General features: G+C 49.8%; 1 protein-coding gene across 1 annotated transcript; it reads left to right on the top strand.

Annotated features, from left to right (window-relative positions):
• Window positions 1-7,565: 7,565 nt before the first annotated feature.
• On the top strand, window positions 7,566-11,287 carry LOC146189189 (etoposide-induced protein 2.4 homolog). The gene is made up of 2 exons (XM_084604076.1): window positions 7,566-8,656; window positions 11,149-11,287. The coding sequence occupies exons 1-2, from the start codon at window positions 7,791-7,793 to the stop codon at window positions 11,249-11,251; spliced, it is 969 nt and encodes a 322-aa protein (XP_084460202.1). The 5' UTR covers window positions 7,566-7,790; the 3' UTR covers window positions 11,252-11,287.
• The last annotated feature ends 1,630 nt before the right edge of the window (window positions 11,288-12,917 follow it).

Below are 12,917 nucleotides of genomic sequence, written 5' to 3'. Positions count from 1 at the left end.
GGAGCAAAGTCCAAAACTATGCAACGGATCAGGCTAAGTAAATTAGTACATCGCGAGAAGCAAATCAGTACCGCCGAAGCCCTTCTGGATGACCTTGCCAAACGATACTTACCGCTTAAATCGGGGCTACCCAGTACCTTACAAAGGAACAGCTATGACGGTGCGCCAAACTCAGAGCTAGATACGGACTTCACAGAAAGCGAAGTACGCTTCGCAATTCACGAACTCAACAGTAACTCTGCAGCCGGCCCCGATGGTATAGAGGACAACTCGGTCACGTTCCTAACGCAACAAATCAATGAAGTCTGGAAAACTGGCCAACTACCTGCAGAGTGGAAGCATGCCAATACGATCCTCATCCCAAAACCGGGCAAGCCGCTAGGCCTACCCAACCTAAGGCCGATCTCACTAACGTCCTGCCTAGGAAAGCTAGCCGAACACGTCATCCTGAATAGACTATCGGAATACGTAGAAGAAAAGGAGTACTTCCCTTACAATATGATTGGCTTTAGGCCAGGTCTCTCAACGCAAGACGCTATGCGACGTATCAATAAAAGTCTGTTGGATCGCCCCACATGAGACACCAAGGCGCTACTGGGACTTGACGTGGAGCAAGCTTTTGACAAAATCCAACATCAAGCCATTCTCAAAGCCATATCTGACCACAATCTCGGAACACGCTTCTACCACTACGTCAAGGCGTTTCTGCAGGATCGAACGGCCACTATCCGGATAGGCGAACACGTCTCGGAGAGCTTTAATCTGGGCGATAAGGGAACACCACAAGGCTCAGTGCTTTCACCATTCTTATTTAACTTGGCTATGACAAAGCTTTCTCGCGCATTGGGTGAAATTGCTGATGTGGAGCACACCATATACGCAGACGATGTTACCATCTGGAGCACCGGTGGCAGCGATGCCGAATTAGAAGCGCGCATGCAAGAAGCCATCACGGTTACCGAGGCCCATCTTGCCCCAATGGGACTTCGCTGCTCTTCTAGAAAATCCGAGCTACTCATCTACCACCCCCCAAGACCAGGCCGCCCGTCCAACGACTGGCGCCGACACCACACACCATGCATAGAGTTACACGACAGGGATGGAAATCGCATACCCACGGTCGATAAAATACGAATTCTAGGACTAATCATCCAAAGCAACGGGTCCAACTTGGCGATGCTTGACAGCATCACGATCAAGATTGCAAACGCGATCCGGATGTTTCGGCGCATCATGAATAGGCACAGGGGACTGAGCGAGGACAACGCTATTCAAATGGTCCATGCTTTTGTACTCTGTCACATCACATACGTGGCTGCAATGCTCAACTGGAAAAAGGAACATCAGAGAAGGCTTGAGGTACACATACGCCGAGCTTTCAAGACAGCGTTGGGGCTCCCCGATAATGCCTCCACTGAACTACTCTTACAGCTAGGAGTGCACAATACCCTTGCCGAAATCATCGAGGCACAGCACACGGCACAGATTGCACGCCTATCAAGCACCAAAGCGGGCAGAGAGATTCTCGTTAAGCTCGGCCTGAACACCATAGTAGAAAAGGACAACGTCCTGCAGTTACCTAAAGTCGTGCGAGAAGCGATCAAAGTGTCCCCCTTCCCAAGAAACGTACACCCGATCCACAATCAAGGAAGAAGGCTCGCCCGCGCCAAAGCCCTCGCTGCGGACGCGGCACAGTTCCCCGACCAGACAGCTTTCGTGGATGCAGCGTACATACCGGGAAAGCATGCCTACTCGGTAGCAGTAGTCGACGGACACGGGCGTACGCGCAACTCACTCACACTTTACACCAAGAAGCCAGAGGTAGCTGAACAAGCAGCAATAGCACTAGCTCTAAAAGACTCGGACTTCACAACTGTATACAGCGACTCTAGAGCAGCCACTCGAGCTTTCGCCAAGGGCGGGATAGACAAGACGACGCTACGGATCTTAGGCGGAAGTAACATCACCGATCACTCCATTGTATGGTTCCTGGCACACATGGGCAGCTTAGGGGGCGGCCTGCGGAATCTCAATGAGATCGCACACGAGGCGGCGCGAGGACTCATCGACCGCGTCCCTCCGGTTTCCCCTGCTACTCCACATATCGAGTACAGAGATCAATTATTCACGTACAACGAGCTCACTAAGCACTTTTATCTAGGCAGACGAGCATTTCCCCTCCCGGATAAGAAATTAACCCGCAGCCAATCAGTCACGTTACGCCTGCTCCAAACGAACTCATACCCCAACCCCTGGCGCATGAAGCACATCGACCCAGACTACGACGGACAACATGTGTGTGAACGGTGCAGTGACCGTGTAGACTTAAACCATATGCTGTGTGGTTGTGCATCGAGCGACGCCTACGCCAAGAACAAGGAACATTGGGACAAAGTGTTAAAAAGTGCTTCACTACATGATCAGCTTCGGGCTGTCCAGGAGGCCCGCGCGGCGGCGGAGAGCTTCGGGCTCTCTGTTCCGACGTGGGAGCTGCCCTCTACACCTGGCGCCTAGCCGAGTGTCCTCCAGGACCCCTACTGTGGGAAATAAAGTTTTGCCAAACCAACATACCTACCGCTCGGTGTATGGTGACCCGTACTCTTGCACGTTTTCATTGCAATGAGTGAAGCAAACGCAAAATCCTTGCAGCGCGCTGCGAAGAAGCAGGCTCAATACTTCGAGTCTCTGCGTCGATTCCAATACAAGCCACCGCGCCAAACGTCCAGAATAAAAAGAACGAAATAAAAAGATTGCGAACGCACAGAATCGGCGCTCACTTTACATTAGCACGCATCGCGCCTTCTGACTAAGCAGGGCGCCTCTCTCAAAGAAAGAACCTCCACGAGCAATGTGTACGTTATGTATAGGCGACATCACCCATGTGTCACGAGATTGCTCACCGAGGATCTGCTTTACAAATATCATTTTCATGTTCCCCTGGTAAGACGTGAAAAGTCCTACCAAAAGAGAGCATATGGGCAGAGGGGTGCCCTCGACCACATTATATGGAAGTGCGTCGACTTCCCTGGAGTCGAGGGAGATATCAATAGCAAAGAGAGCTCGGAAGCCCTGCTGCGGAGCAGCAAGCCCTCCTCCTGGGCCAAGGCCGCCAAAAGACGAAATCTCTTTTTTAGCCTTTAGTCGCAGCGCATGAGCGCACCCAGACCACTGGCGTAGATTGGGGGCAAGTTTCCAGCATTCCGATTACGCATTTCCGCTGTCGTCTGAATAATCAGCGATTTCAGATAGAGTCATGACTTCTTGTCCCTTTCTTTTGCGATTACACGTGCCTCTGCCCAGTCTTTGTTGGGAGCAGAGGACACCGAGTGTTCGGCAAGCGCATTTTTATCTACGCGCCGGTTTCTGACGTCACTCTGGTGATCACGTAACATTCGCTCAAAGTCACCCGACTCGCAGATGTACACAGACGGGTAGTCCGCACCAGGTATCGAATACACAACACCAGGGAACGTTTCCTTCTTCAGCTTGTCTTTCACTTCCACAAGCTTACTCCCCAGTTTTCGAGCTGGTATATGCGCGGTCTTTACTTCGTAGGACCGTAATATACGCGCCAAAGGTTCGCTGATGCCTGCAAGATAAGAAATCACAGCTCGTTTCTGGGTAGCGAGATTAGCTTGCGGCCTGGGACGTTCCATGGCGTCACGCCATGCACACGCCATGGACAGAGTCCATGGCGTGTGCAGGATAGCCACAGGTGGACAAGTCACGCCGTATACGCACATCTTCAGCAATCCGGTCTACTCCTCTGGAACACATTTCTTTTCGTCGGAGGAGCGCTGACACCACAGAACGTTTCTGGCCATCAGGGTAAACGGACTTAAAATGGAGGTAACGGCCGGTGTGCGTGGGTATCCTGTAGACGGTAAGCTTTAGACGTGAGGAGTGTCTGGAAACGAGTAAAAATTAGCTGCGGCTTAGCTCTGGTTAAGCCTGTGTGATTCCGAAAGCAAGACCTCCCTGGCTGCGCTTGGCTCTGCTGGTGGTTTGGCATGGCTTCTCCTTTTGTGCAACTAAAGGATTTACTCTGGACACAACATGGTTTCTACTGTTTGTTTATTCCAATGAACACGCTTTGGTGGTCTGTAAAGTAGCGAATCTTGGTCTGAACACTGGTAATTACATAGTCGTCCGCTATACATCACCAAGTCTAGACTGCTACCCCACTGGGTAGCAGTCTTTGGTTGGAGAGGTAACGCCGCCGGGCTCGCCATTCTGCGGCATAGGCGCGTTGCTTAGCCAACCGCTCTTGCCTTTCTTCATCTGTCTCCTCGGCACGGCGCCGGCGTTTTCGCGCAGCACGTCGCTCCAGCGACGCCTTGTACAACTCCTCAGACATGACTAAGCGGAGCGCGCCTGCGGCGCCCTGTTCATCTTCTCCTAGCGAGCGCCCTCACGCGGCGGGCCGAGAAGGCCGTCACGTGGTAGCCGCCGCGCCGAGCGAAGGAACGACTACGGCCGAAGAGACGAGTTGGGGCCCCTGCTCTCCTCTGGTCGCGACGTCACGCTGTCACGTGGTCGTGCGCCGCAGCTGCGCCGGAGCGAAGGAACGACCTCCACCGACGGCAGAAAAGTGCTAGCAGTATTGCTTTCGCAATAATATCGAAGAACGGGAGGCGGCCGTCGATTTCTGTACGCTGGGCTCCAAAAAGTTAAGGTGGGCTCCAAACTCGCTCGTTCCGCCCATGTGCCGTGAACAAAAAAAAAAAAAAACGACGCAGCTACGTTGAGCCTAATTGTGAACAAGGCTCCGGTGGGGGAGCTGAAACCTGATCCCATCCTTTTCTTTTGGTTGGCGCCATCTAATTAGCGTCATGTACCATCCCGACCAGACGGGCTTCCGTCACACACTAGACATAAAAGAGCTCAGCACAGAGCGTAACGTTCGCTGCAAGATTGTGAGAGACGCTTGCAATTGCGCTTTTGCAGCTCTTCTATAATTCCAAGAGAGCAAAATCTGCAAAACGAAGATGTTGAGGCCGACATTCACCACTTGCTGTGGGACTGCCCAGCACTCAAACCAACACGAATTCGGCACCTGAGCATAGCCGGCCTTTCAGCAACCAATCCTGCCTCATACGTCACTTGGACGCAGGGACCTCATCATCGCTCACTTCTGGACTCCATAAAATCAGCCAACCTTTTTCCATTCATTTAATCATTTATTCATCCTTCGTCTCATACCCGACTGATGCCCTAAGAGCAAAATGAGAGCATTCTTGTGGACCTCCGCATGCATGCACACTTGTCAATGGCCTTGACTATAGCCCCTCAAACGCCTTTTTCACCAAACAGAAACATAAACGACACAGGCGAAAGAAGAAACAACAAAGAGGTCGAGTTCTTCGTATGGCTTAAGTTGCCGATAATTTTCTACGTTCTCTCGAGTTAAGATGCTTCCATAAGCATTAGGTCCATCAAAAGGTTTCGCATATGAAAAAGATGCTCGCAATCGGTCATAGCGCCATCTACCTCCTTGCACGCACTAGCAATAGGCCTAAAAATTGAGGAGTGCAGGCGATTGGTATTTCTCATATCTCGCGCTTTCTCGTAATAGTTTAAAGTACTCAGGGACTGCTCAATCGTTCACGGTAGCCGTGCTGTTGCTGGCACTGTGAAGGAAGCTGATATAATACTTGGCCTGCATATGGTACGTGTACCTGAGGAATTGGCTAAAATGCAGCAAAATTACTCTCCAGCATTTCAAATGAACATTTATTAACACGAGACGTGCAAGGTTCGCAATATTCGCGCGCGCGAATTGGTTTTGAAAGCAGTGTCACTTAGCTAGCAATTGCGCTTCTCCATACACCCCCCACGTCGCTGCCGATCGCAGTACAACACTTGTTTAAGAATATGATGTTTGTTCAAAGACGCTTTATATCTCACCTCTTAATTTTTGTCAGCTTCAAAATTTGAATTTCCTTTTCAGTCTCAAAAAAAAAAAATTGCTGTGGGTTTAGCTTCGGTTAAGCATAGTGTGTCGCGAAAGCTTGTACGCACGCGTAGAAGTAGGGAAGTTCTGTACTGTTGTAGCTTTTCTAAGTTCTGTCCATTTATTTAAGATGTATACAGCGATTACCCATATCTGAACTTCCCGGTCTCATTCTCGACTCGCCTTAAACCGCGCCGCAACTTCGGAATCCGTCGACGTGGCTTCCCATTGAAGCGTTAATGTTGATTGCAGTATACGCGCGGACTTTCCACTGTTACATCTGTCGTTCTTCTGAAGAACGGACATTTATCATCCTCTCTTTATAAATGGCCCAGTAATGACGTCATCTGTAGCTACGGCGCATGCGCGACATGCACAGCGAGTCTGTGGAGTTGGCGGCGGCGCAATATTGACGTCACATACTTCGCATCTGTAGCTACTGCGCATGCGCAATGCGCGCAGTGAGACTATGGAGTCAGCGGCGGCCGAGAGGTGCACTTGGGTGGGAGCAGCGAGGCTGCGGAGTCGGCGGCGGCAGCGGCGGGTGTGCAACTCTGACGTCACGCGCGTCGCACCTGTTGCTCGGCGCATGCAGACTAGCGGCTCCGGCTCCGCATGGTAACCTTTGCTTTTAAATGGCGTAATTAAGCTTTCACTTCAAAATACGGTGACTAGGCACTGGACCCCACCCAGCCCGTTACAATTACAGAAGTTAACGGCGCTGACGCAGATCCGGAAAGCATTACTTGGCCTCCCATATCACCGCACTGCGGTGCAGCGGCGCAATAACTCCTGACACTAAGAGCCTATCTCTTAAGATCGAATGTGTCGCTGCCGAATGTATACCAGCTGCAGTGGAAAAGATTAGCAGAAGCGGCTCATGATCGCAGCAGAAACATTTCATGACGCGGCTCTTTGGCGCTGTTGTTGCCGGACGCGCCCATAGGAAGAGGGCCAGGCACACTGTTTCCGAAAGCGGGGCGGCCGGCAGAAGGAGCCCATCCTAGCATTGGCCTGTCCAAAAACCCACATCATAAATGAAATGTTGTGATTCCTTATCCTCAGCCATGCACCGATGTGGCTACCCTTATGACGTAGTGTCTTTTCTTTTTGCTTGCGTTGCGAGGAACGGTACTTTAATGAAACTTTTGATAAAAAGGCTTGTCGATGTACTGTGAAAAGAAAAATTCGGGCTTGTAAGATAGGCTGAACCCCCCCCCCCCCCCCCGACTTTGGAAAACGGAATGTGCTTTACGGCGCTTCCAGCAACAATAGCCTCGCGTCTGGCAATTTTTCCGACCAGTCATGAGTCGCTTGTGCTAATCTATTTTACGTTACAGTTGTGCGCATACGAATATAATTACCTAGCTATGGGGCAAGTTTTTTATCAATTAGATCTCCTGAATTAGGGTTACGCAGACTGAGTGCCCTGGCGGCCATAAATCATTTTTATCGAAACGATGGCGGCTTTAGCGACTCGGCAGAACACAAGAAAAGGATCATGAGTGGGAGAGGGAACTAAACGTTTTGTCCGTTATCATTGAATCTGCCAACAACAGTAGAACAGACCGCGCATATAGGTCAAGTTGCATACGCTGTAGGCACGGACAGCATTTTGTTTTAGCGCTGCTATAGTGCACGGTGAATTCACTTCTCCGCCGCATCTTAAAGGGGTTTCAACGCTTGCCAGGGTGTACGCAGCTCGAGCCTACTACTTTCACGCAATTATCCTTGCTAGGGAAGCAACGTTTAGCCCAGAATAATAGCAATATTGCCACACGTGTAGCCTGGCGTTACTGCAAGAAAAGTCTTTGCCTGTCTTTCACATTACGAATTGATGTTTAAAGAACGTGTTTGGGCCGTCATGGAGGCCTTGGAATCGTTTTTTGAGGGTCTTGTACACCCCTTCACTATTGGACAGCCTTGCCTAGTCACTGAAGAATACCTGGGCACTGGATGTATGGCAGCGGACGTCGACGGGCCATCAGAGCAGCAGCCTGCCATGGAGAAGCAAGGCATCCGCCAGTGGCTTATCAGAGATGACTTCATAGTTCAGAGCATGTCCATTGTGGGTACATTATTGGTGTTCTCCCTGATGTGCGAGTGGTTATTTCTGCCAATAGCAGGGGCCATTGCTTCCTTCCTGCTGTTCAGCGACTGCCGAGGCTCACCGGACATTGTACTGTGGAGGCAAGCGTTGTTCGACCACGTGTCTCAAGCACTGTGGCTACTTCCAGCCATAGTGCTGACCAAAGGGTTAAGTTGCCGAAGCTTCCAGGAGCTCGCCGACGTCGCCCACCGTGCTGGCGAGGGTGTCCCTCGCATGACCATGCCCACCTTGAGAGACATGCTGCAAGAAGTCCGGTTCGGCGTCACAGTTCCAGCCCTGTTCCTTCTGCAATCGCATTTCTTAAGTATTCTTGCGCCCAGCATTCTCGAGAACACCGTCCGTGTCCTGCACCTGAGCCTCCTGTGCTCGCTCTCTGCCTTCGAGTTCAGCTGGTTCAGTCGCGGCTGGGGAGCGCGCCAGAGGGTGTCCTTTGTTGAGGAAAACTGGACCTACTTCCTCGGCTATGGGATGCCGCTGGCAGTTGTGACGTCAGTGTTGTCCTCGTACGGCGTTGGACGCTTCTTTTTTATGATGACCTTTCCATTGCTCTTCATGAGCAGCCTCACAGCGACGCCCCGCACGGGATCATTCAGGTAAGGGAACACCATTGTTATACGGACCGTTCGTATGTCACGGCATGCAAAGGTCAGTTTGTAGTCTCGAACTTAAGGTGTTTAACGCACCAACGCAGACAGCCCAAGACGTGGCACATGAGCGGTCGGCCTAAATGCGTTGTTCCGCAAAAATGACTCATTAGTGCATGATGGCCTTCTACACACCCCTTGCATAACTCGTGCTTTCTTTTTGTTCTACGAGCACGTCGCACGAAAAATGACAAGTCAGTCTTTTTTACGAAAGCAGTTTCAGGAATTAAGATGCTGGCACATGGGCCCAAACAGTTGCTGGTTTGCGCTCTGTTTCAGTGTCGTTCGCTATTGATAAATCCTTTTTGTAGCGCACGGCGCGTTAATCCATACCATGCTCAGTCAATAGGGCTCACTTCTTGTTCTGTAAACTAAATGCACGTTAATTTGAGCGCTTGTTCGTATCACAACATTGTGTTCTAGTTTCCCTTAAAGAATATACGCACAGTAGTAGCGGTACAGCCGTTATCACGGTTACTCCGAATGCTCGACAGCCGGCTTTGGAAAGCGTTGGCCGCTGGAGTCCAGACAATTGCCTCGATATGTTTACGGCAGTTGACGATTGTTAAAATGCTCTCTGATATTGCTAATCTGTCGTGGTCGGGGTTGAGCGTGTTCTTGACGTGGCGTATGTGACCGCGTTTCGCTCGTGGCTTCGGTCAAACACAACAGACAGAAAACGCATTGAAGTTTGCTTATTTGGGTAACGCGATATATGGCGTGCGATCGCGAGATCTTACACACTACGATGTAAAGCTGCTGCTTAGCAGAGAAAAATTAGGAAAACCAGAAAGAACAAAGGTTGGATGAAAAAAAAAATCTGCCGCTATACTGTTTTTCAGCTTACTGAGACCAAACGTCTTGCTTCTTGAGCTTTGAAGCCAAGCTGTAAAAGACACGCGAGAAGTCGCAGGAAGTATCGGTGTGTAGAGATAACCTAACTGCAACCCGCTCCGTGTTTTATATTCGCTTATGTTTGATTTCAGCCGAGAGCGAAAGGCAGCGACACCAGGCAACACACGTCCGCCACGACCTCGACAAGCTCGCTCACTTCGGCTGCGAGAGAGCAGTCATATCGAAGCGCGCTCCAGCTGTCAGCCGCCGCAAACATACCGAACCAACTGCCAGAGCCCTCTGCAACTGCAGCGGCCAACGCTTCGCAGTGCAGGCGGCAGTACACATGCCATGCTGCCGAGGATGCAGTTTAAACGTGCCGAAGGCTGTATGTGCTAGATTGTTGGGATTAAGCCCATTCTGCCGTCCTTGCATCATATACTCTTGCACAGAGTTTGCATGTTTCCAATATCTATGTAGAGCTATCACGATCATGTTTGAGAAGCTGCTTATGTATGTAGTGTGGAATTACTGTTTTTAATAGCTATAACGAAGCCATCATGCCTGCACTAGGGCTTCGCTCATAGATATTAAAATAATGTAATGTCGCAAACTGCAACTGCTTGCATGAAGCGTATTTTTTAGCACGCAGGGCTCAGAACGGTATTATGCTATTTGTTCGAGCGCTGTGTCGATGAGGCGCACGCGGCTTTATCACTTTGCTTTTTTTTTAGCGCAACATACGCTGATATTCACCTCGAACGATTGCAGGAATTTGTTTCGACAGTGTTCCCGATTTGTTCACTCAAGTTTGGCAGTATTATCTGAATGTTTATTCGCCGACTTTAAATTGAGCATTGACGAGTGCAATTGTATTCGTAGTTGGATGGTCGCCATGCGCACTTGCTTTTATCGGCTCCGCCGAGTTGCTTTTCAAGGCAGAAGCCAGTCCAATTAAAAGTTAATTGAAGTGCAACGCTCGGATCTTTACTTGCTGCATTCAGCAATGTCGCCGCCGAGTGATAGCATTGTGTGTGCTAGTGTTGCTTGCTTTTTCGCTTAAAGCTACCATACTCAAAATACGGATGCCGTCGAAGACGATCCGATCAACAACTCCATCCCTTTTTCTTGCTGATCTGTTTGCAGCCTTTTTAACAATTAACGGGAGCAGACGACCTGTTACTCGTGAATATTAGCCCCCTATTTACTTGGTGCCTAAAAACCTGGCAGGCTAAATTGCTCACGGTCAGAGCAGTTGCATTCGATTTATTGCATAAATATTGCAACAAAGTATCTCATTTTTCCTGATTTGCATAAATATTTGGTCATGTCGCATATCACAAGTATCGCCGTTTCAGACAAGCTAGGCGCCTATCGCTCTACTTCTGAAGCTGTTTTTGATTCGACTGATATAAGGCAGTGTTTTCCACTTTCACCTTGCTCACTCTTGTTAATTTGTTGAAACCTTGTTCTCTCGATACAATGCCTATCCAGCTCTGCAGAAACGTGCCTATGTGCCCGTGAAGACAGAAACATTGCCTGTCTCTGTTTGCACCATTCATATGTTGATGTTCTAATTTTAAGCTTCACCTTTGTTGTTCTTCCAGCTACTCTCTGCGGCTGTTTACCCCAGCTGTGTGGCTCTCGGGCGCCGTTCACTGGATCATGGCAGCAGTCCTTCCTTCATATCCCCGCCAGTTCTTGGACTAAGCATGCAATCTGACCAATAAAACTTTTATTCACTGACTATGAAGTGTGCTAGCATTATACGTAGCCACTCCGGTTCAGCCGAACCCCAATCCATTTCGATGTCAGCCAGATAAGATGGCTTCGGCCGAATCAAGCGCTGTTTTGCTATCTCTTCTACTGTGACTCACTATTACTTTCGGGTTCACTTTGCACATGAAGTTCGAGGAAAAGTGCATCCGGTCATACCACGTGAAACAAGATGGCAGTGACGCCCCATTCGAAGGTGGACTCTCTACGATATATGGTCGTCCGTGGCCAACAACGTTGCTGACAGCGTTGACGTCCTCTTTGCTGGCAAAGAACAAATACCACTATAAGGAATCCGCTCAAGAAGCAAAACGTTTGGTCTCAATAAGCTGAAAAACAGTAAGCGGTATATTTATTTTTCAACCAACCTTTAAGTGCTATCAACTTGCGTTTTTTCTGCTTTTCTACTTTCTCTCTTTTAAGCAGCAGCTTTAAATCGAAGTGTGTAAGATCTGATGATGTTGACACATGCCGTCCGAATTTCTATAGAAATCCGATATGGATGTTTGTAAGGAATACACGCACCCGCGCGCACGTAGCGTTCTGTTCCAGACAGATCCCAACCTTGCAGGTCCCGCGTGTGACAGAATTAACAAGCTGTAAGGATGGGGCGCCCAGCAGCATCTGCCCGAGGTAGCACACAGGGAGCGTACGTGTCACGCGCGCATTGCCTGGTGAAGAACAAGAGCGACTTCAAGCCCACTTGCTCGATGAATGCACGAAAGCTCACCATTGTCCTGTCATGGTGCGCGGAATACGGCGCTGCTACAGAATCGTCCCGATGCTGTCCGGGATGATTCCCAGCGCCCTATCGGCCGTGAGCATCTCGCGACGGGGATCTGCGGATGCGGTACAGCAAAGCAGTATGTGCTCCAATGTCTCCATTGTACCGCAATTACTGCATACGTCGCTCCACGAAAGTCCCATTTTACAGCAATTACTGCAAACGTCGCTCGACGAAAGTCCGTGGTAGTTTGGCGCGCACCCGTATTATTCCGGGCCACACGTACCCGACGCGCACTAGGATGATCATTGTACTCCGAATTCCTAAAAATGCCGTGGCTGATACGGTGCTGACTTAGCTTCTTCCGCGCCGCAACTCGATTCGCGGACGGTATTTCAAACAACCGCCTGCCATCATACGCACGTGTGCTGCACCCGAAAGCGCAGCAACACGGCATTTCGAAAAGAGACCTTTCTAAAAACTTCGCGAAAGAGGAGCGGGCCGTAGTAAAACACATGACGATATGCGTCGCACGCGTTGTTTGGCACCGCGGGAAAGGAGGCAGCAATACAACTAGCAAGAGCAAAACGCTCGAAAACATATGATGATACTCGGCCAATGGGAGGGTCGAATGCCGAATAAAAGCGCCGGAGAAGAGGCGGTGGCAGTCTTCAAACGTTGCATCTACTTTTAGTTTTCGAAGGGCATTCGTCATGAGGAGAAAGATGAGAGCTTTTAATAAATGACAGAGAGAGGGCGAGGAGAATTTTCAATCCCCACTGAGTAAATGCGTTGTAATTTTTTCTCCTATTCATGAACCTTCTGGCAAAAATTAGTTTTTACATGATTCACAAATTTTGTATGAGGAGCAGGACA

The sequence above is a fragment of the Amblyomma maculatum genome, chromosome 5 (genome assembly GCF_055883805.1).
Source record: "Amblyomma maculatum isolate TAMU_Amacu chromosome 5, ASM5588380v1, whole genome shotgun sequence".
Taxonomy (NCBI): Eukaryota; Metazoa; Arthropoda; class Arachnida; order Ixodida; family Ixodidae; genus Amblyomma; species Amblyomma maculatum.
This window is presented reverse-complemented; position numbering and strand designations above follow the sequence as displayed.